General features: G+C 36.2%; 2 protein-coding genes across 6 annotated transcripts; one reads left to right on the plus strand and one right to left on the minus strand.

The window, feature by feature from the left end:
* Positions 1-619: 619 nt before the first annotated feature.
* LOC132186866 (U-box domain-containing protein 33) lies at positions 620-5,267 on the plus strand. Its single transcript, XM_059600971.2, has 9 exons — positions 620-960; positions 1,135-1,256; positions 1,475-1,596; positions 1,965-2,069; positions 2,391-2,784; positions 2,932-3,069; positions 3,243-3,770; positions 3,926-4,696; positions 4,896-5,267. The coding sequence occupies exons 1-9, from the start codon at positions 822-824 to the stop codon at positions 5,076-5,078; spliced, it is 2,502 nt and encodes an 833-aa protein (XP_059456954.2). The 5' UTR covers positions 620-821; the 3' UTR covers positions 5,079-5,267.
* A 604-nt stretch (positions 5,268-5,871) lies between these two features.
* LOC132186873 (UDP-glycosyltransferase TURAN) lies at positions 5,872-21,614 on the minus strand. 5 transcript variants are annotated; one of them, XM_088517348.1, is made up of 18 exons: positions 21,557-21,614; positions 19,660-19,864; positions 19,407-19,525; positions 18,968-19,001; positions 16,972-17,027; positions 16,676-16,816; positions 14,439-14,587; positions 14,261-14,350; positions 14,087-14,153; positions 13,941-14,004; positions 13,737-13,851; positions 10,924-11,090; positions 10,712-10,822; positions 10,568-10,629; positions 10,411-10,463; positions 10,240-10,315; positions 6,353-6,481; positions 5,872-6,059 (listed from the first exon to the last, which is right to left on the minus strand). In XM_088517348.1, the coding sequence occupies exons 2-18, from the start codon at positions 19,664-19,666 to the stop codon at positions 6,036-6,038; spliced, it is 1,464 nt and encodes a 487-aa protein (XP_088373474.1). In that variant the 5' UTR covers positions 19,667-19,864; positions 21,557-21,614; the 3' UTR covers positions 5,872-6,035. The 5 variants fall into 5 exon arrangements, with proteins under 5 accessions (XP_088373474.1, XP_088373475.1, XP_059456964.2 ...); XM_088517349.1 differs by lacking the exon at positions 21,557-21,614 and adding an exon at positions 21,266-21,543 and having other exon boundaries at positions 19,660-19,847; XM_059600981.2 differs by lacking the exon at positions 21,557-21,614 and adding an exon at positions 21,266-21,543.
* Between the last annotated feature and the right edge of the window lie 303 nt (positions 21,615-21,917).

Raw genomic sequence — 21,917 nt, forward strand, 5'->3', positions numbered from 1 at the left:
TAATCCCTAGAAAGATCATGTTTAAAAAGAAAATAAAATGTTTGCCTGAGAGGGATTTTAGGTAAATTGGTCGAAAAAAAAAAAACAAATCTAGACCTAGGAGAGACCAAAACAAAGCATGGGAGCTAGTCTTGATTAGGAAAGTTGAGAGTAAATTGGGTCGGAAATTCCAATCCTATCAGAAGTGCTTGAAACTATGATGATCTGACTTTCCAGATTCTCTTGTCCCAAATTGTTTATTCATTTTTGGGAAGCCCTTAATTTATTTTATTTCTTATTTTTTAATCCATTGAATCACCATTTTAAAAGCTCAACTTGGTAAACTTTATTTGCTATAATCGTTGCCTTGTCCTGGAAGTCATCGAAAAATCCCACGTCATATGAACAGACAATTTAGATAACGATTATCGTATTATAAGAATTTAGTTGACGTACGTAGTGGCCTCCACCGCCTCCGCCTCCCTCGTTCCAACAGCTTGTTCGTAAACGATTGAAGCAATAGTGACAGTTAACCGCCGTGCAAGTTCATGTCAAGCTTCGAAGAAATTATTTCTATCGATTTCCCAGAATCATCGAACACTTGGAATATATATAGTAGGAGCTTCAGACAAACCTGACACCAAAAAACAAAAAACCGTCTTATAATCCTATGGAATCTTGTCCCCTGTCTTCTTTCAAAAGCTTTGTGGAAGATGGTGATGCCAACAACCTTATTTAAAGAGACTTGAAAGCGTATTTTGGGGCTTCTCAGTCTAATTCAGAGTTGAAAGGAATTTCCTTTCTGGGTATTATAGTTGTTCTACAATTACCTCTGAATTGTGATGGAAGATATGTTATATGTTGCGCTGGGAGACAACGTGAAAAACAACAAATCAATCTTGATATGGGCATTACAGAACTCTGGAGGAAAAAAGATTTGCATCATTCACATTAATCAGCCTGCAACTGTGATCCCTTTGAGTAAGTTGGCGACATATATACCAAGTCCTAGAACATTTATAGATCAAATGTGTCAACTTTTGATGTTTTAGTTTGAGCTTTTGTAATGGGTCCCCGAGTGTTTGATAAATATTTCTTGGTTATAGTACCCAATAGTAGAATACATTAGGCAGTTACTCCTTTCTTGTTTTCTAGTGGGAGCAAAATTTCCAGCAAGCTCAATGAAGGAGAAGGAACTCAGGGCATACCGGGAAATTGAAAGGCAAAACAAGCAGAAAATCCTGGATGAGTATTGCCGTATCTGTGGGAAAATGGGGGTATGAATCTGCTCCTGTCTCTTCCCATTCATTTGGGTTATTAACACATGAATGTAATTCATTTACTATGTGTATAAATAATAGGATGTATAAGTATATTGAAAATTATGTTATTAAGCTGCAGAGAACTTCCAATTTTAGCAATAATCACACATATTGGAGCTCCTTGGAAATGATTAATTGCAACATGTACTGAACTTTCTGACTCTCTAATGTAGGTACGGCCAGAAGTAATACACGCTGATATGTACTGTATTGAGATGGGGATTGTGGAACAAATCTCCCAGCATGGGATCAGGAAGCTTGTTATGGGAGCAGCAGCAGACAAGCACTACTCAAAGTACAAGCCTCAAATGATTTTATGTTTTTTTCTTCTTCTGATGTACTAACCATTATGTTCATTTTTCATTGCCATTTATATCCATTGTGGACTTCCAAAGGTGTAGTGCAATAGGATGATTCCCAGTGGATGTGCTTTATGTTGTGCAAATTTTTTGCAAATTCAGCATTCATTCTAGAAGTTTCCGTTCGGTTATTCAGTTATAGTTATGATGACTAATTACCTTTTGGTTTGATACTTTATGATGGTTTTGCTGAACATTTTCTTAGTCCTAAGTTAATCTCACTCAATGGTCCACAGAGTTGAAATTTGTATATGCATCTATTCACTAGATTGCTCACAGCTTACCCAACTGCTTAAAATTGCAGGAAAATGACAGACCTCAAATCTAAAAAGGCCATCTATGTGCGCCTACGTGCACCCCGGTCCTGCTGCATACAATTTATCTGCAAGGGGTACCTCATCAACACCAGGTTTGCTTGATGTTCTTGTTTTTACAATTTTTTGGCAGTGCTTATCAGCTTATGTATGCCAATCTATAGAGAATATATATGAATTGAATGAAGATATATACCCCCAAATGTGAAGCTTCTTAGTTTCTAATCAAGTGTATGGTTGATATATACAACTCGAAAATTAATGCTTGGCTATTAAATCAGAGGGATTGTTGTACACTTCAGACTGCAACAAAATATTGCTTGTTTATAATGTTTTCTTACATGCACCATTTTAAAAGTTTATTAACAAAGCCTTCATGCCAAAATGATGACTAATGCAAGTACCATACAATATAGGGAAGGTATTTTAGACGAAGCTAATGTAGAGGTCAGATCAAGTCAAAACACAAAACCTGAAGCACCAGACCACTTCACTGTACAATGTGGGGGGCAAAACCTTGGCTCATCCCCCAGCAATTCAGTTCAAGTTTCAATCTGGGGTGAAAGCATAACAGAAGTTTCTTCCCTCGATGGTACTGAAGACCCCTCAACTCCATGGAAAAGGTCGGATGCACCAGGGGATCCTGATGGATATGTTGAATCTTCAACAAGGTATGGTCCTGGTTCGAGTTATTCAACATGCTCTTCTAGTGGAGCGGTTGACATATCTCGGATTCCATCAATTAGGTCTTGGGGGAGTGACAATCAGTCCGCGGAGAATCTCCATCGTCCATCCTCTCCCAGTGTGCTGGTATGCGCGAAATTCTGATATATAAGACACTAATTGTTGAGGACCATTTGCATGTTTCAAAATTTGCAAGTTAGGCTTTTTGGTTTTATAAGAGCATGTTGCATTTTCTTTGGAATTTGTCATCTTATATTTGACTGATTCTAACAGGAGGGAAGTATAGATGACACTCTTTATGCTAAACTTGAACAAGCCATGACAGAGGCTGCAAATGCGAGGCGAGAAGTATTTCAAGAGGCAGAAAGGTGTGGCAAAGCCAAAAAAAATGCAATTGAGGCTATGCGCAGGGTAAAGTTCTACTCACCTAGCACTTCTTCATCCTTTTTCCATGTCTATGACTATAAAATGAAAGTTCTTGTTTTTTGGTACTGAACACCTTGTGGTCACTAGACCATATTTGAGAAGGGAAAACTTGAAAAACTTCATATTCTTATGTAAGCCTGCAATTGCATAATTTACAGGCTCAAGTGTCAGAAAGCTTATATGCTGAGGAGGTGAAACAAAGAAAAGAAACTCAGGAAGCTCTAGCACAAGAACAGGAAGAACATCAAAAGGTGATAAACCAGCTAAACCAAGTCATAGAAGAACTCCAGAATGCTTTAGATAAACAATCATCACTTGAGAGCCAAATTGCAGAATCTGACGAGATGGTAAAGGGCTTGGAACTGAGGATTGCCTCCGCTATGGAACTGTTGCAAGCGTACAAACAAGAGCGGGATGAGTTTCAGGAAGAGCTTGATATTGCACAAAAAGAATCTGAAGAGCTGAGAAGAAAACTAGGAGAGGCATCAAGCACAAAAACACCTCAATTCTTCTCTCAGCTCTCGTTCTCAGAGATTGAGGAAGCAACTCAGAACCTTGATCCTTCCCTTATAATTGGAGAAGGAAGACATGGGAGCATTTACAAAGGTCTCTTGCATCAAACCCAGGTGGCTATAAAATTGCTACACCATCATAACTTGAAAGACCCCTCAGGATTACAACATGAGGTAGGATTGTATTCATATGAAATTTTGCCATTCCATTAATTTCCTAATAAAAGTATTTTATCAGCCATCTTCACAGTTTACTTTGTAACCCTTTTTTCTTTCACAACATTAAAAGAAACAAGTATCCAAATCTAAGTTTTGTGTTGCATTTCCAGGTTGATACATTGAGAAAGTTGAGGCATCCCAATCTTGTCACGCTGATTGGATTCTGTGAAGAAGCTCAGGCTCTCATCTATGAGTATCTTCCCAATGGAACCCTTGAAGATCGACTCTGCTGCAAGGACAACACTCCCCCATTACCATGGCAAACTCGAATATGCATTGCCACAGATTTGTGCTCAGCCCTCATCTTTCTTCATTCTTATACACCTGTCAGCATATTACATGGTGATTTGACTCCTTCCAAGGTTCTCCTTGATGCCAACTTCATTAGCAAACTCTCTGACTTCGGAAACTGCCCTGCACCATCTCATGATCAAAGTTTAAAAGACAACAATATAACACTCTGCTGGAGAACTGAGCTGAAAGGCTCTACTTTTGCATACCATGATCCTGAGTTTCTCCTTACAGGGGAGCTTACTTTAAAGTCAGATGTCTATTCATTTGGAATCATATTATTACAGTTGCTGACTGGAAGGCCACCCCTGGGGATAAGAAAGGAAGTGCAATTTGCATTAGATGCTGGAAAGTTCAAAGCCCTCTTGGATCCTTTGGCTGGAGATTGGCCATTTGAGCAAGCTGAGCAGTTGGCTGACTTGGCTTTGAGGTGTTGTCAAATGTATCGAACGAACCGGCCAGACCTTACATCGGATGTCTGGACAGTTCTTGAACCGATGAGGGTTTCGTACGGAGGCTCATACTTATCCCAGCTGAGTTATGAAGAGCACTCTGAACCCCCTTCCTACTTTCTTTGTCCCATCTACCAGGTATGTTTTTTGGCTTCCTTTTTTATTTTTCATTGTCTTAGATTACTGTTTTTCTGTCTGTCTGTGTTATAGAATTGGACCAAATTAACATGTTCCATACCCATATGTTTCTTGTTTCTGTTTCTTTGAAACTCTTTTGCACCAGCCTACTTCAATGGACTATTTGTAACGAATGAATGTTCTGTCTGCAAACTTACAGGAAGTCATGCAAAATCCTCATGTAGCAGCGGATGGTTTTACTTATGAATTGAAAGCTTTGAGAGAATGGTTTGATAGTGGACATACAACTTCACCCATGACCAATCTGAAGCTTGAGCACTGCAATCTTTTACCAAACCATGCTCTTCGTTCTGCCATCCAAGAGTGGCAACAAAGGCATTGAAATCTGTATCTTTTTCTTTCTCTTTAGCTTTGCATATTGTTTATACTTTTTCTTGGTCCAATCCAATAATTGAATCTCAGCATGTTGAAAATATCATGAAATAATTATTATGCATCAGGCATTTACTTTTGTAATCCTTTTATGCAAAAACAGATCCTCTCCATTTCATTAGTATCTATTTAGTGCATTTAAGAGGGTAATATTTTCCACTTTTTTGGGCAAATTTTTTGGACAATTCCCTCTTAAATGTACTAAATGGATCCTTATGTAGAACTTTACGTTTTCGCATAATTAATGTTAAGGTTTGGTTTGCCTTACGAATGTGGTAATGTTGCTCTGGACTTCTTGTAATTTCGTTGCACTTTCAAGGCTATTGAGTTAACGGACCTAGCCCTAATGGGCTAGCTCAATACTTAAACATGTGAACCCAGTTGGTTGCATCAAAGGTGACGCAATCAATGAAACTTCCAGCTTACGTGGTGTCACTAACAAAACAAAACGGTTTGGTACAAACTGAATGGTCTCAATTCAGCAATCCACTTATTACGAAGTATGCATAAAGATTTACATAACATATATTATCAACTGATATTTCTTGTTTGAGTGTCCCAAGATTTACATGCTGCTGTTTCATGTCATGTGCTACTCTGTCAAGCCATAACACATAAAAACAGAACCACAAAAGGGGAAAAGGAGGGATAGCACATTAAACAGAAATTTTTGTTAATCAAAATCCTTTTCTTTTCTTTTTTAATTTTCATCACAATTCAGTATACATTGGTTCTTTAAGAAGAAGGAAAAAAAAAAAGAAGCAAAACACGACAGATGAAAACTCCAACTCGGACACCCAGTTTCCCTAAGATATCAACTCAACATATAAAAGTAGGTAACCTTTTAGTATAATACAAAAGATGAGACCATTAACTGAAACATTGTAACCTTTAGCCAGACCAAAAATTAATCAAAGTTCTGAGAGATAACCTGCAAGTCAAAATCTCTCATGAGGTTCAGAAACACAACAAAAATAAATGATATCAATAGGACTGAATAAAGATATCCAAGAAAAATGGGGAAAACACGGAATTATAAGACAATACATGCATAGGACAAATCAGCCTATTGCAAATTGTATTATCCCCTAAATTACAGGCCCACCTAAGGGACTCAAACACGAAGGGGGAAAAGAACCCCAACAATTATCATTATAAATAAATGTTATGTATCCTATATTTCACCTACTAGTTAGATATGAGAATATGAAAGAATACACTTGCCTCAAATACCAATGGTTTGGCATGCGCTTCCCACTCAGCAGCCCACCTTCTAGATGAACCCATTTCCAAGGTTCCATTTCTCAGCAACTTCAGATCCTCACATCCATCTGGAAAACCCTTGAAGAGCATCTGAAGATTCAAAGAGAACTTAAAAGGTTTTCTCCAAAAAATATGTAAAACAATTTAGTAAACGATATTAACAGATCAATATACCGAAACTAGCATCTTTTTAATAGAATTACTGCACTAGGATGTTCCCAGTTTTCATCAACTTCAATGCTAACTACCTCAAGATGTTATAGATAATACACCAAGCTATCAAAATAAGTAAAATGCATGGGAATGTAATAGCAATTCATTTTAGTGGAGGGAGCAAAATGACCAAATTGCACTTATTTGTTAACAAGGGCTGACAAAGCATAACCTTTTCTTCTCTTGTCCTGGATGTCGGTGGGGTTTTTCGGGGAGGGTGGTGTTTATCTGAAATGATAGTCATAAACTAGAGTGCAATGTGTGAAGGATCCAAGGATCCCAAATCAACTCCAATTGGTAAGAACCTTCCAGATTAATTGAAAAGATCCCCAATTATCACCAATTAGGGAGTTCATAATATTTGGGCAGGGAAAAAAAATATTCATTAGTTTGGAATCTTAAATATTGGACCAAAACTAATATTTGTCAGTTTGGCAACTGAAACGTTCACAGCTGAGGCTAAAAACCAATTGGGAGTTCATAATTAGACAGACTCAGTTGAGGCTGAAAGCACAAAAGTTAATATTTATCATTTTGGCAGCTCAAATGTTGGAAAAAAGAACTAATTCTTTGTTGTGACCCAGATAACTAGCAAGCACATGTTCTGAAAAACTGACCTCAAAATATGTGGACACCCAAACCTAGTTTTTTCAGATTATGATCCATGTGCAGATGTTGTCTTTATATTATCATAAAAATAACAATTTTCCCCTCGAGGATTGGGTTTAATTGCATTCTTCGGTTCTTCCCACCTATACTTCAGAAATATTGACAAATTGACACCTCCATCAATGAGCTATTCTTAGAATAATCAACTAGGGGACGTGAAACTCATGTGACCTAACTATGCCACTAGGCAACTAGGTACCAAATACGCCATAAAACAGTAAACTGATACAGAAAAAATGAAACATATTGTTAAGTTTTAGAAACTGGCTTCATTCAATGTTCAAAATCTTACATGTAATATCTTTCATCAAATAAGGTTTTGGTGTGAAAATAAGTGTTTGTGTGGACAGAGACATTATGCAGAGCCATAGAGAAGCTACTGCCTTCTTCCTTTGAAACTCGTCATGATTCCATCATGACACAGAGCCAAAGAGAAGCTATTGCCTCACCCCGTCAAGACAAAAGACATAACGCAGAATCATAGAAAGTTTGTATTGTCCCATGCAAAGCCCGTATTGCTATGACCTGCTAAAAGCTGCCAAATGTCAGAAAGTTAGCGATGAAATCCTAGTTGCGCGTCTTGACATGAAGGTCCCTGTCATGATGCGATGTGTATTTTCTGCAGGATAAAAATCACATCTTGACTTCATTTTGAATCTATCTTTTCTATTGCTCTCAACTAGGGGTTGTTTGGTAAAGGAGTTGGGGCCTCCTTTGTTACTATTCATCACCATTTCCCAAAAAAATCAACATCAAAACATTCTAACTTTTTCACTTTTTATTATTATTCAAATAAAAAAATCACTACAAAACAAAACTTTTTTCACTTTTCCATACCACTTTTTCACTTTTTTATACCAAAAATTCTTACTTTTTTTTCACATCAATCTACATGAACTACAGTGTCTAAGCCAACTCTTTTACCAAACACCCCCCTAAGCTTTAAACTTGTTTGGTGAAGAAGAAAGTGAAAACCTTCATCCTAGAATCCCTCTAAATGTACACCTTCCTTCACCATGGTTAACCCAAGTGAGGATTCTAAAAAGTTTGAAGCTTTATCTCCCTTGGGATGTTGTTCTTGATTTTGTTCAAACCACACCATACACAACCCTTGTCCACCAAAGAGTCTACTAATGGATCGGTGAGGAAATACGCTTGAAAAAGATTGGCTAGCTCGAAGGCAAGCGGGAAGCTCGTTGTCAAGCGGGGTATTAGATTTACAAATGGTAAGTTCATGTCTGTATTTTGAATCTTCCTTGTTATAGTGATTTTTCGGGTTTAGCTATCAGAGTGGTTTTTCCCTTTGATGTGTTCAATGAGCTTTCCACTTCAATTTGTTATGGTTGTGATGTTTTGTTATTAAGTTCAACAATTTATTTTCCGTATATATATTGCCTATGCATTTATTTTTGGGGTCAAACCATTCTTCGGTTCTAACACATATAATTAAAAATTCCCACTATTCCTTAGTTTTCTCAACAACCATAATGAAAAGGAATGTACTCCTCTAACTTTATTTATTTGTCTCATCCATTCTCCTCTTCTTTCATTATATAAGAAATTAACAAAGAGATCTAATCTCTTTTTCTATATTTGGCTTCCAACGTGTGCTTCTTTACCTACACTTTCTTAGCAATTCTTTGAAGGAAGATTATCTTTTCCTTATGGTTATCATACATGCATTTCCTCTGCTACAATTCACATAAACATAGAAACGTTTCAACTATCTATTTCTCAAATTTTCTTTTCTTGTCTTAGGTCTGATGTAGGCCAGATTGCCCACAGGTTTAGGAGGATGTGTTCAACTATGTTGAAGTTTTATAGCTTTAAATTACACATGATCACCATGCCAAAGCTTACCCCCTTGAAAGTTACATTATTATGTTGCACAAGAAAAGCACAGTTCAAAGCCTTGGGGGGTTTCCCGTCATCAAAAAAAAAAACAGTTCAAATGATTGACGCAAATAGGAAGGCTTTGTTTGGCAAAGCCTTTCCTTTTCCTTTGTTACTGTTCATCACAATTTCCAAAAAAAATCAACATCAACAAATTTTAACTTTTTTCACTTTTTATATCACATCATTCGCTTTTTATTATTATTCAAATAAAAAAATCACTACAAAAAAAAACTTTTTCACTTTTCCATATCACTTTTTCATTTTTTAATACCAAACATTCTTACTTTTTTTTTTTCACATCAATCTACATCAACTACAAGTGTCTAAGAAAAAGGCTTTGCCAAACAAAGCCAAAGTATTGTTAAAAGCAAACATAGATATTAAGTGTCAACTATCATGAATCAGTTCTGCGATAAATTTGATGAGGCACTGTTAAGCACCAATTACCTAGTTATACATTGCCACTCCATATCCTAATCTTTTTCATTTTCTTTATATTTTCCAACATTTTAAGAACAAGACTGCATATACTCATCCAATGTTAATTAAATGGGTCCATTACATTTTAAAAAGCAAATAGAGGTATAAATTGTTGAAAAAAAGGGGAGCATCAAGAAACTAGCTGGGCATAGAATGTATTAATTTTCAGATTCATGAAATGCAACTGTTTTGATACATCAGAATTATCATTGTTAGCTGCCATTCCTATTAATCGCCTCAGTTAAGGTGAACCTTCTGTAAACAAAATCATGTAAAAAAACCTATGCCCAATCATATTGTGCACATATTGGCGTGAAGTGGCACAAACTGGTTATGCCAGCCAAATGGTCACTGTAAACGTTATGACAAATTGTTTACAATAAAATTGTCCAGTATTTGTTTTCTTTGAAGAATGACACTACAAATTAGTATATTCATATATAGACATTCACATATTTTTCATACAACATGGCAATATGTTTAAATATTTACAAGTATCTCAATATGTATGACATGTTATACTAGAAGAGATTGTTCATTATCCGACAACTAATGACCGTACATGACCTTAGTCAAGTAATTAAACTTACCAAGAGTTCATCAGCTAGCTCTGAAGATGATGAAAAGAGTAAGCCATTTTTCTCAACTTTTACAAGTTCTTCAATGCTTCAAAAAACGTCAAACCAGCATTAAAACAACATGCAACATAAGTCAAGCACACATAAAGGCATTGTACTAAAGAAGACATAATTAAAGCTCACCAAGAGTAGGAAACAGCACAAACAGGCAGTCCACAACCAAACATATCCACAACCTGATACAACATTTTTAATTGGTTCTAGTTATAATACTATTCCTTACGAATGCTTATGCTCCTAAATACAACCAAACATAACAGGAAATTTGACGATGAACTACCTTCATTGGAAGGTCTAACCCTGATGAGGAAGTGTGCAGACAAACACCCAGGTCTGCCGATCCTACCAATGTAGCAAATATGTTGACATTAAATAGCTTACTAGAAAAAAGAAGAGAAGAAGAAATCAAGAATAAAGAACCTACCCAGAAGCAATGGGTAATCCTCAGCCGACAGCCACATAGTACGGAATGCCACACGTTTGAGGTGTAACCTCTTTATTTTCTCTTCATATTTTTCCTTTTCAGGCCCTTTACCTTGTTGAAGAGAAATAGATCGTAAGTCAAAATATGTCTGCATCAAAGCTGACATGTGTGCACAATTGTGTGTATATGCGTACATATATATTCATCATTACCTGTAATGATGAACAACAACCTAGGGTACAAGTATTGTTTTCCCTCAGAGATTTCCTTCCAGATAACCTCTTCATTGGTTGAATCATCTTCATTTAATATTGCAGCAACACGCCTATCATACATTAACGCTGCTTCTAAGAGAAGGCCAAAATTCTCATCTGGGGTCCTGAAAGAAAGGTGTCATTCTTTAAAACAATTTACCTGCTCAGCTAATCAGAAAACAAAAAGAAACACACACACACAAAACCAAAAATCTTGTCTAAGAATCTAATAAATACTACAAAGATTTTGTTTTAATATAGCAGATGTGATCACACTACAAATCTTACACAAGAAATGTGTAAAATCAAACTTAGAAGTCATCGTATTTACTGAAAAATAAACTTTCAGATTCCAGGTGTTATGCAAAACCTATATGTATAAAACCAAATCATCTACGTAATGAAAAAAATAGCAAACCCCATATGTACAAAACCAAAATCTAAGTGAACTTGCAAGGTAGTTTAAGTTTAGTCTACGCCTCAAACATATCAAGAAATCATCTAGGTAATGATAACAATAGCAAACTATATCCAATACAAATACTCTGCACTCGTTCAAATTGACATAGTTGATCCATTAGCATTTCATTATCATCTAAAGCATTTTATTTTTAAAAAAAAAAATAAGTATTTCATAAAAAAGCGCAAAGGGGCGCAACCCTAAAACACAGTAAGAATACAAAGACCACCCATTTAAAGATAAGAAGAACACAAATCCACAAATTGATGCATAGTAGAAACTTGAGGAATGTTCAAGGCTCCCGCCCAAAGGAAAAACAATTTGAGAAGCCTATTGCTAAGCTCCGCCATTGTCATTTCCTTATCTTCAAAACATCGAACATTTCTCTCCCTCCAAATAGTCCACATAAGGCACAAAAGGGGCCATTCTCCACACCTCCATCACCATTTTATTACCTCTTTGGCCTTTCCAGCAATCTAGGAGGTCAATAACCCTACCATGCATGACCCAATTCACATCAAAGAGGGAAAAAAGGACACTCCAAAGAGCATGTGCCACATCACAATGGAGGAGGAGATGATTGATAGACTCTCCACTCCTCTTACACATACTACACCAGTCTACCACGATCAAACCTCTCTTGCGAAGATTATCCAAGGTGAGGATCCTTCCTAGAGTAGCTGTCCACACAAAAAAAACTTAATCTAAGCGGAACTTTAACCTTCCATATACTCTTCCACGGGAAAGAAGAGCTTCCCACCTCGTGCCTCTCAGAAGAAGAAGAAGAAAAAAGCACTCCAAAGAAGGATCGCACCTCAAAAAGCTTTCTCTTGGAAGGAGTCCACCATATGCGGTCCACACCCCCCAAATGGCACCGGGTCTCATATAATTTTCCATAGAAAGCGATCACCACCTCCACTTCCCAGGCTTGGGCCGCTCGTAAAAAAGGAACATTCCAATGCACTTCCTCATTCAAAATCTGCACATTATCACTCACCCAAGCCTCTTTGTTTCTTTCAATACAAAACAATTCAGGGACAGCCTCCTTTAAAGGTTGATCTCCACACCAAATATCATGCCAAAACCTAATTTGCGATCCATCACCTACTTCAAATCTGATGAACTTGGAAAAAGACTCCCACCCTCTCTTGATATGCTTCCAAACCCCAACACCAAAAGACCCCTCAACCTGTTTTGTACACCAACCTCCATCCATACTCCCATATTTAGCTTCAACTATCTTCCTCCAATAAGCTTCCCTCTCCATAGCATAACGCCATAACCATTTTCCCAGTAGAGCTTGATTAAACCTACGCAGATTTCTAATCCCCAAGCCACCATTTTGCATAGGAGAGCAAACTAAGTGATACTTCATCTCCTCATTGGTACCACCCCATAAAAAATTCCTTTGCATCTTCTCTACCCTGTTTGCCACACTCGATGGAATGGGGAAAAGAGATAACAAATAGGTTGGTATGCTAGAAAGAGTGCTCTTAATCAGTGTAAGCCTCCCCCCTTTTGATAAAAGACCCATTTTCCACCCCACCAACCTCCTTTCCATGGTCTCTAGCATACTGTTCCAGATTGTGGTAGCCTTGTAATGCGCCCCCAAAGGAAGCCCCAAATACTTCATATGTAAGCCACCCACCCGACAACCAAAAATACTAGCCAACAAATCAATATCCTGCACCTCCCCAATAGGAACAATTTCTGACTTCGGCAGATTTATCTTTAGACCTGAAATAACTTCAAAACATAAGAAAAGACAGCGTAAATCGAGAAGTTGTTCCACATCCGCATCACAGAAAATCAGCGTATCATTCGCAAACAGCAGGTGCGAAACGCTAATACCAGGATTGTGCACACGACCTACAGGAAAACCTGCAATCAGCCCCCCTAGCTTCAGTTTCCACCATCATTCTACTCAACACCTCCATGATAATAACAAAAAACAAAGGAGAGAGAGGATCTCCTTGTCGAATCCCCCGAGTACTACTAAAAAAGCCTGCTGGTTCTCCATTAACCAAAACTGATGGAGCAAATAAAAGGGTAACATCTTATGCAGAAGGAAGCTTTCAATGAACAGAGAAGATAATAATCAAAACAGCAGATGCAATATGCTAATGTCAAATAATGTGTAGCAGCTAATAAATGGCATGTAGATAAAGAAGAACTAATTCTATTACCAAATCAAAAAAAAAAAAAAAACATAATAATGGGACATGCCAAACCAAACCAAATTCAAAGATTAAGGAAATAAATATTCAGAAATTACAAGATCAATAGATTCATCAAAGGAAGAAGAGATCACCAGCTTGTACTGCTTACAACAAGTGCTGGCCTGTTTGGCTTCAAGAAAATGTCAGTGCCAACCTGGGTAGTAAACAGGGTCTCATTTAGGGCATGGGTCCCGATTCCTAAACTTCCTGCAAGAAGTGTGTAAGTTGACTAACAGGTTGTTTCTACTAAACCTCAATTAAATGGGGAAAAACAAATAGTCAAAACTTATGCGTACCATTGTGGACATAATCCCGTACTCCAAGAGGTTGACAGAGATTTTTATCTATTCTACAAAATAACTACAAGTAATCCACATGTTAGAAATAATTCTTCAATAAAAACATTCTTGGTAAGAACTTGACAAAGAAATATTTGTTTCACCTTATGCTTTTCCTCAAGCGAAGCAGGACAAAAAAACTCAGGAGGCTGATCATACAACACAGTAGCTCTATCAATTTGACCAGAATAAGTTATGAAATTCTCATTATGTAAAATTTTTATAATGGAAAAAGCAAAGAAAAATGAAACTGCAAAGTTTGGAGCCAAGCCTCTTACTGAATCCCCCAATTTTGAGCCAGTTCATGTTGCATTGCCTTTGTCACACATAGGGAACCATCTGCCATCTTCCCATAACGTTTCTCAAACCTAAACATGTGTCCAGAAAAACAAATATTGTACTGCTAAAAAAGGACACCATAAACAAATTGAAACTCAGAAACAAATCAATTGTTACCAACGATATACAGAAACAAAGCAACTACTTCTTCCAAGGGACAAGCCAAGCAATGTATATCCAAAATTATGCCAATCAATCACAAATGCAGAATGCCTCAGCGAGCTTGCCCATTTTACAACCACTAAGGTTGGAACAGAAGGAGGATTCTACAAAAGAAAGAGAGCATTCAAGCTCAAAGGATTAGCATACCAAGACATAAATGAAAAATCAAGAATTTTGGATACAAACACACCCACACACATCGAGAAACATACAAAATTTAAAAAAAAGTGTCTAAAAATGATTGAAAATTAAAGACAAGAGGCTCTCAATGAATTAAATGATGACCAATAACAAAGGAGCCAAAGTGTGATTATCCCAATTTATCCATCTTCATGACATACAACTATGAGATGGATCCAGATGCTGGAATTAGAGCAATTACACATTGTGCCAATATGTTCTACCAAATATTTCAGTAACATATTTTTTATGAATAATAATTTATTAGAAGAAGAAGCAAAGCTCTCGTACGTGAAAAGTATACAAGAGACGCAATCACCCTATTATAGTCGAAAATCTAAAAAGTTAACAAGATCTACAAGATTAGAGGAAGAAAAATTAGGAACATAAGTTACATCCCAATGTAAAAGAGATCTCAAAAAGAAGGATTTTAATCGTAGCGCATTAGACTCGTGATCCTCAAAAAGGCGCCGATGTCTTTCTTTCCAAATGCTCCACATTAATAAAGCAGGGATTACTTTCCAGATGACCTCTTTGAAATGTCACCAGGCTTAAATCTTTCAAAAGTGAAGCAACTTTAAGATATTGTTAGGCATGACCCACGAGAGTCCAAATAAGATGAGAACCAAGTGCTAGATCTTGCTAGTAACGGACTTCAGACCTATCAACCTTGGGGGGAGTGTCTATAAGATTTTGGCTAAGGTCCTTGCTATTAGAATGAAACAGGTGATGGGTTTCCTCATTTCAAATAATCACAATGCTTTTATATGGGGGAGACAAATTCTAGACTTAGTTATTATAGCTAACGCGTGCCTGGACAGCAAACTGAAATCTGGAATTTCTGGTGTGTTGTGCAAGTTGAACTTGGAAACTATGACCATGTCAACTGGGAGTCTGGGAGTTCCTCTCCTATCTTCTAGGGCGTCTTGGCTTTGGTTCAAAATGGAAGAAATGGATATCCTCCTGTATCTCCACGGCCTGTTTATCTATTTTGATCAACGGCAGCCCGCATGGCTTCTTTGCGAGCTCTAGGGGACTCCACCAAGGGGACCTGCGTTCACCTCTCCTTTTTGTGATTGTCATGGAGGCTCTTAGTAAGATGTTGTCTAGAGCTATGATTAGGGGCTATTTATTTGGATTCTGAGTCAACCCCCAAAACCCAGCCACTTTGGAGATCTCCCATCTTCTTTTTGCAGATGACACTCTTGTTATGTGAGATGCAGATCAAGACCAGATCCTTAATCTGGGGCACATTCTCGTGTGTTTTGAGACTATTTCAGGTTTGAAGATCAACCTTTGGAAAGCAGAATCAGTTGTGGTGGGTAATGTACCGCCTCAAGAAGAGTTGGCTGACATTTTGAATTGTAGAATTTTTTTCTTTGCCGTTGAAATATTTGGGTCTTCCCATGGGCACTTCTTTCATGTCAAAAGCTATTTGGGATGGGAAAGTTGAGAAAATGCAAAGATTGGCAAGTTGGATGATCTATTTGTCTCAAGCCAACATATCCACATGTTAATTTCTTTCTTTTTTTCATTAAGTATTAAAATTGTAGTAATAAATTTTATTACATGTCAAATAAAATTGTGTTAAATGAAAAAGGAAAAGGAAACAACTATGCGGTGTTGCACACAGTGTCCCCCCAGATAACTAGGTAAAATAATCAGCATGTAACAACAGAAAAGCTCACATGACTTACAAATGAGTACACGATCATTTGTATTTAGCTATCAATTGACCTTCTCTGTCATAACAAAAGTTACCAGTAAATTTTTTGCTAAACAACTACTTTGATCCATATACATCATAAGAAATGTTAGGCTCTTTCATACTCCACGTGGGCACAAACTTAAACATAAAAACGAAATAATTACAAGGGATGGTAAATACAATCACAATCACTGGCCAAACTTTTTCTTTTTGACCTAAACAATCAATGGCCACTATAACCACATATGCCACAAAGCTGTTAAATAAAAAGCACAATATATTCAAGTGAAACATGAGGGCTCACCTGCACAATAAAAACATCAGGAGGAGGTATCCTTACACAAAGAAACCAGAGAAGCATGAAAAACTGAATTAACGGCTTGAGCAAAAGCATTATAGGGCGAAATATCTTTGGTAAGCCTTGAGGGGTAATTGGCCACTGTGTCTGAAGAATCAATACAAAGTATATATAATAATATAAGTAATCAAAAGAATATGGTGGTAGGCTCTTATTCATCAAAAAAAGAAAGAATATGTGTAGGCTCAAAATAAACCAATCTACTAAAAAATTAAAAAATATATATATCTCCACAGCAGTACCATTGTGTGAATATGTATAGACGGGTGAGATAGAACTGCAATATGGGGCTCAGAACCTGTTCAAAAATTCAAATTTGTGGTTAAAGCAGCATATGTCATACTAAATCCTCCATTATAAGTCTTTCTGTTTAGCATCAAAGAAACAAATAAGTTGTTCTAGACGCATAATGGCTTAGGAGAAAAGAAAATTCTATTCCAAAATTTACAGGATATTTTGAAATCTACAATTTTTTTTTTTTAATTTTTTATAAGTAATGATGCATTAAAGAGCGCAGAGGGGCGCAACCCAAGTACACAAGAAGTATACAAGAGAGCGACTAAGTAGAGGAGAAAGAAGAAGAGAACATAAAAAGAATGAAATGCATGTGCACATAATTAACCATGCCAATTCAAAAGCAGTAGATGACATACTAATAAAATGCATGTGCACATAATCCATACTCTTTTAGACAACAAGCTGTAATATTTGAAATTATATTAAGGAACCACGATTCATGGATTATAGTTTACACCTCCATTAATGAGTTTAATATAGTATCACCCGCAAATATTAATCACTTGAAGGTCTAAAAGCATAGAAGTTCTATTCAGTTATTCCAACATGCTGAAGAATAATATATAATGACACCTCAAAGGTTCAAGATCTCCATGCTAAAACAAAACGTTCCAACTTACGGGGTCACATTGTGAAACCCTAAATTTTTTTTGATAAGTATGAAACCCTAAAATAATATGGATCAACTCTGAGTTGTGGCAATTATTAAGAAATCTCTCTCTCTCGCTCCCTCTCCCTCTCCCTCTCTCTCTCTCTCTCCCCCTTGCTTTCTCTTGCCATCTGCAAATTTTTCCTCTTCGGTATTATGTCATTTCCATTAAACAATTGCTAACTATTGTCCTTTTCCATTAATATCCACTAAAAATAGTAGTATTTACTATTAAATGGGGCAATTTCAAAAAGTTGGGACTATATGTGAACTATTGAAATGTTAAATATGAAGACATCACATAAAAATAATTTAAAAATTATATTCTCTACACAGTTAAAGTTGAGGCACAAAATGCTTTACATAAATTTCTTTTTCAGCTGAAAAATAATAATAATAATAATAATAATTTAAAAAACAAAATTAAAAAAAAAAAAAAAAAAAAAAAAAAAAAAAAACCAAGTTCCTTCCACATTGTCATTCCCCTAGTCTTTTAAATATTTTAGTGACACTCTTATTTTAAATTCTTAATAATTTCACTTCTTCTTTTTTTTCTTTTTTTTGATAAGTTTGAAAAAAAAAATTAAAAAAAAACCCATGTAATTTGCACTTTTCAGGAGCTAATTTGCACAAGAGAATGGGATCCATGATTTGAATGAGCAATCCATGATCGATTTGTTTCAGCTCTCATTGCATAATTTTGTGACATGTAGTCAGTGCTCTCTCTTTCTTCAATGAGGCTGTATTTCTACCCATGGAAGACTGCAACTTTTAATCAAACTGCAATGTACGACAAGCAAAATACAGGATACTTGATAAGGGTGATGAGAGAAGTTTGCAGATCTCATACTTCCATATTTCTTTGAAGCTAGCAAGTTGTGAAACAATTTTGACCTCACAATTGGCATCCAAAAACATAATCTACTCCATAAGCTACAAGTCATATTAATCCTTTTTCTGGTAAATCAGAGATCCGAAACTGAGATGTGGAAATGAAAATAGAAAAACTTTCATTTAAGATGTTAATGGGAATTTATGGGAAACCTTGTGCTTCATGCGTTTCAATTTCTGGAGAAATAGAGGATGCTATAATTTGCTCATTCAAAATGCAATGAGGTAACGAGTTTTTTTTTTTTTTTTTTGCATTTTATTTAATATAGCACCTGGTCTCATCCTTTATGACACTGTTATCAAGCAAAGCATAGAAGCATTCTGCAACAATTGGATCAAAGAATAGGTTTGTAGGAGATTATATCACACTTTGATTTTGTCCATAGAATACAAAGGTGTACCTCCATATGCAACAATGTCCACCTCTAGAGCTGCCTGCAAAATCAATAGAAACATTTGCAGATGTGAATCAATTCAATGCCCCTTCAACAACTCCAATAACCATGTACAATATTCATTCACCACATGATATAACAACTTAATCAGGGGATATGGGATTAGGAGAAGAGGTTAGAAAATGTAGAGTAAAAGTTCAACCTCAAAAAAAAAAAACACTGCACTAGCTATATGTGTATAGTAAAATACACATATACCAATGCCAACATAGTTGAAATCATTCAGATTTCACCCAATAGGATAAGAATACTCATGATTATTTCCTAAATGTCCTAGCTATTAGTTAGCAGGTTCTGCCCTATATTCATAATTTACCACAGAAAACTAGGATCATCTAATTGTGTGTATATATATATATTAGAAGAAAAAAAAAATTGAACACACCTGACGGGCCAGTGAGAGAGCATGATACTGCATCCGAGGGCTGCGGCCAAGGTCCCCGAGTACCACCACGCACGCCCTCCCTCTCCGTTTGATCTTCTTCTCCTCTTCTCCTTTTTTGCCTTCAAAATCGCCCATTATAAATTACATCAAAACAAGAAAAGGAAAACTATTCAAGGCCTGAACTCGTAAATTCCTAAATTGTATTTTGAATTCCAATCAACTCAAGAAAACAAATGGAGGAACCTGAGCTTACCAGCCATTACAGAGAATCCTCTGAAATCACAACTCCCACGGTACACGGACTCTCTCTGTCTCGCTCGCCAACTTCTTTTCACGGGGAGAGGGAGCCCGATAACCAGATTGGAAACGTCAGAACTCAGAAGAGCTGCGGAAAGCAGATCGGGTACCAATTCATAGCATTCTTATTTGGGCTTCGATTTTCTGCGAACCGGACCAGCCTATGATAAAAATATTATAAATACTAGCATATGCGCAGGTGTTTTTTCATTGTATTATTTTATATTTGATATCCACAAAGCACATTTGTAAAAACTATATATATATATATATATATATATATATATATATATATATATATATAGCAACTGTCTAAATTCCAATTAATGGAAAAAGAGGGGGAAAAAAAAAGTGCATTAAAAAAATCTTGAACATTCTCAATCAATGTAAATTTGCTTTAACCCCGAAAAAATTTGCTTCACTCTCCAATCAATAGCTGCCGTCAAGAAATATAGAAATAAAAGTTGAATGTGAAAACTATGGGTTCACTTAGGACCGCAGATACATATCAAAAGGCAAAAACCCATTAGAAGGATTTGAAGAAATTGTATAAATATATAAAATATGCCCAAAATGCCTACATATCAAACACATACATGCGAAGCTAATAACATTGTTTAGAGTAAACTATCACATGCGATTTCCCTTTGGTTCCCTCTTGAGAAACAGAGCAAGAGTAAGAAGAATTGTACCTGGAGAAGGATTGCAATCAACAAATGTCAACTTTCAGTTAAAAAAAAAAAAATTTAAAAAAAAAACCCACCTTCAAAACCTCTATGAATCAAACACCTATAGAAACTTTTTTTTGACAACATATCTCGATGAGTAGGATCCTATTGAGCACTATCAGGAATATATGGTTGCTTCTAAATAAACTAAAATTATATAACCCATATATAGAATCAAGCATATTCAATACTCATCCCAATTCCCATTAATCATTAGAAAAACAGAGTAATAGGAATATCCTAGGTTATACAAAGCCCTTTGTCCTACATCAATCTCATATGCCCGGACTATTCATTGATCTTGTCCTAAGATGAGTTTTCTCTGTTGCTGAATATTTATTTTTGGTGGTGAGTAAGAACACGTGATTTAAGAATATGTGATGTGAATTTAGACAATCAGATAAGTATTAATCAAACAGAATTAGGAAAATACAGAATACTTAATAATATATATTAATTAATATAGAATACAGAATTAGGAAAATATAGAATCAGAATACTTAGGTGAGGGAATTAGGAGTATAGTGGCAGCAGAGGGGGAGGAACCTACCACAACATCATTGTACAGCAAGGCTACCAGTACTAACTCTGATTTGGGCAATTTTGTACTGACAAAGTGCTTAGAGGTTCAGTTATCACATGACTCTGAGGTTGTTTAGGTGTGAACTAAAAAGAAAAAAATTGTGCTCTGCTGAGCTCCAGGGAGTTATAAGCAAACATACGAATAATAAACTCTGAGTAATAGAACACAAATTTCGTATACAAAACCCATTTCTGAACACAATAAAATTTCTCAGTAATCAAAGAAAACGTAAAAGATTCAAAGAAACTAACCTGATACAGAGATCAAGTGACGGTGGAGAGTGGGGAAAAACACTATTTGCAGGTTGAGTTATATAGAGATTGAAGAGAATCTAGAGAGTCTGGGGTTGATTAGAAATTGAAGTCGGTGGAGAAAATCCTAGAGAGGCTGGGATTGGAACCGATTAGATTTTAAAACAGAGAAATAGAAAACCCTAAAAACAGAGAGATAGAGAAAGAGGAAAACGTTGGAAGAAGAGGAAAAAGAGAGATAAAAACCCTAGAGATCAAAAACGGAGAGAGAGAGAGAGAGAGAGAGCATGCCTTAGAGGAAGAGACGTTGTTTCCGTCGTTAGAGAGAAGGAAGATGGCAAGAAGAAAGTTTATTATTGCCTTAGAGAGAAGAAGCAGAAAGTTTACTATTGCCTTAGAGCATTCTCAATGGAAGAGCCATATTTTTATGTAAAATGACTCTTCAAAACTCATTTTTATCTAGTTTAGCTAAGCCATTTTTAAGTGTCTACACATCCAATTAGCTATATTTCTAAAAAATAGGTGGGAAAAGATTTGGGATAAAGATAAAGCAGGAGAGAGAAACACTAAAAAATAAAATGGCTCCCTTAAAAAGTGCTGCTACATTTAACTTTTTTTTTTAGCTCTTCTAATCAAATATCTATTTTACATA

Source organism: Corylus avellana, chromosome 6, assembly GCF_965113065.1.
Source record: "Corylus avellana chromosome 6, dhCorAvel1.hap1.2, whole genome shotgun sequence".
Taxonomy (NCBI): Eukaryota; Viridiplantae; Streptophyta; class Magnoliopsida; order Fagales; family Betulaceae; genus Corylus; species Corylus avellana.

Excerpts from the sequence above, each read along its gene's own strand:
- LOC132186866 (XM_059600971.2), top strand. The coding sequence starts at position 822 with ATGGAAGATATGTTATATGTTGCGCTGGGAGACAACGTGAAAAACAAC. Across the intron at positions 3,771-3,925 it reads CCTCAGGATTACAACATGAG|GTTGATACATTGAGAAAGTT; the intron begins GTAGGATTGTAT and ends TTGCATTTCCAG. Across the intron at positions 4,697-4,895 it reads TTCTTTGTCCCATCTACCAG|GAAGTCATGCAAAATCCTCA; the intron begins GTATGTTTTTTG and ends GCAAACTTACAG.
- LOC132186873 (XM_088517346.1), bottom strand. The coding sequence starts at position 19,541 with ATGGGCGATTTTGAAGGCAAAAAAGGAGAAGAGGAGAAGAAGATCAAA. Across the intron at positions 17,028-18,967 it reads GGACATTGTTGCATATGGAG|GTTCTGAGCCCCATATTGCA; the intron begins GTACACCTTTGT and ends ATTTTTGAACAG. Across the intron at positions 14,005-14,086 it reads CGCTTGAGGAAAAGCATAAG|TTATTTTGTAGAATAGATAA; the intron begins GTGAAACAAATA and ends GATTACTTGTAG.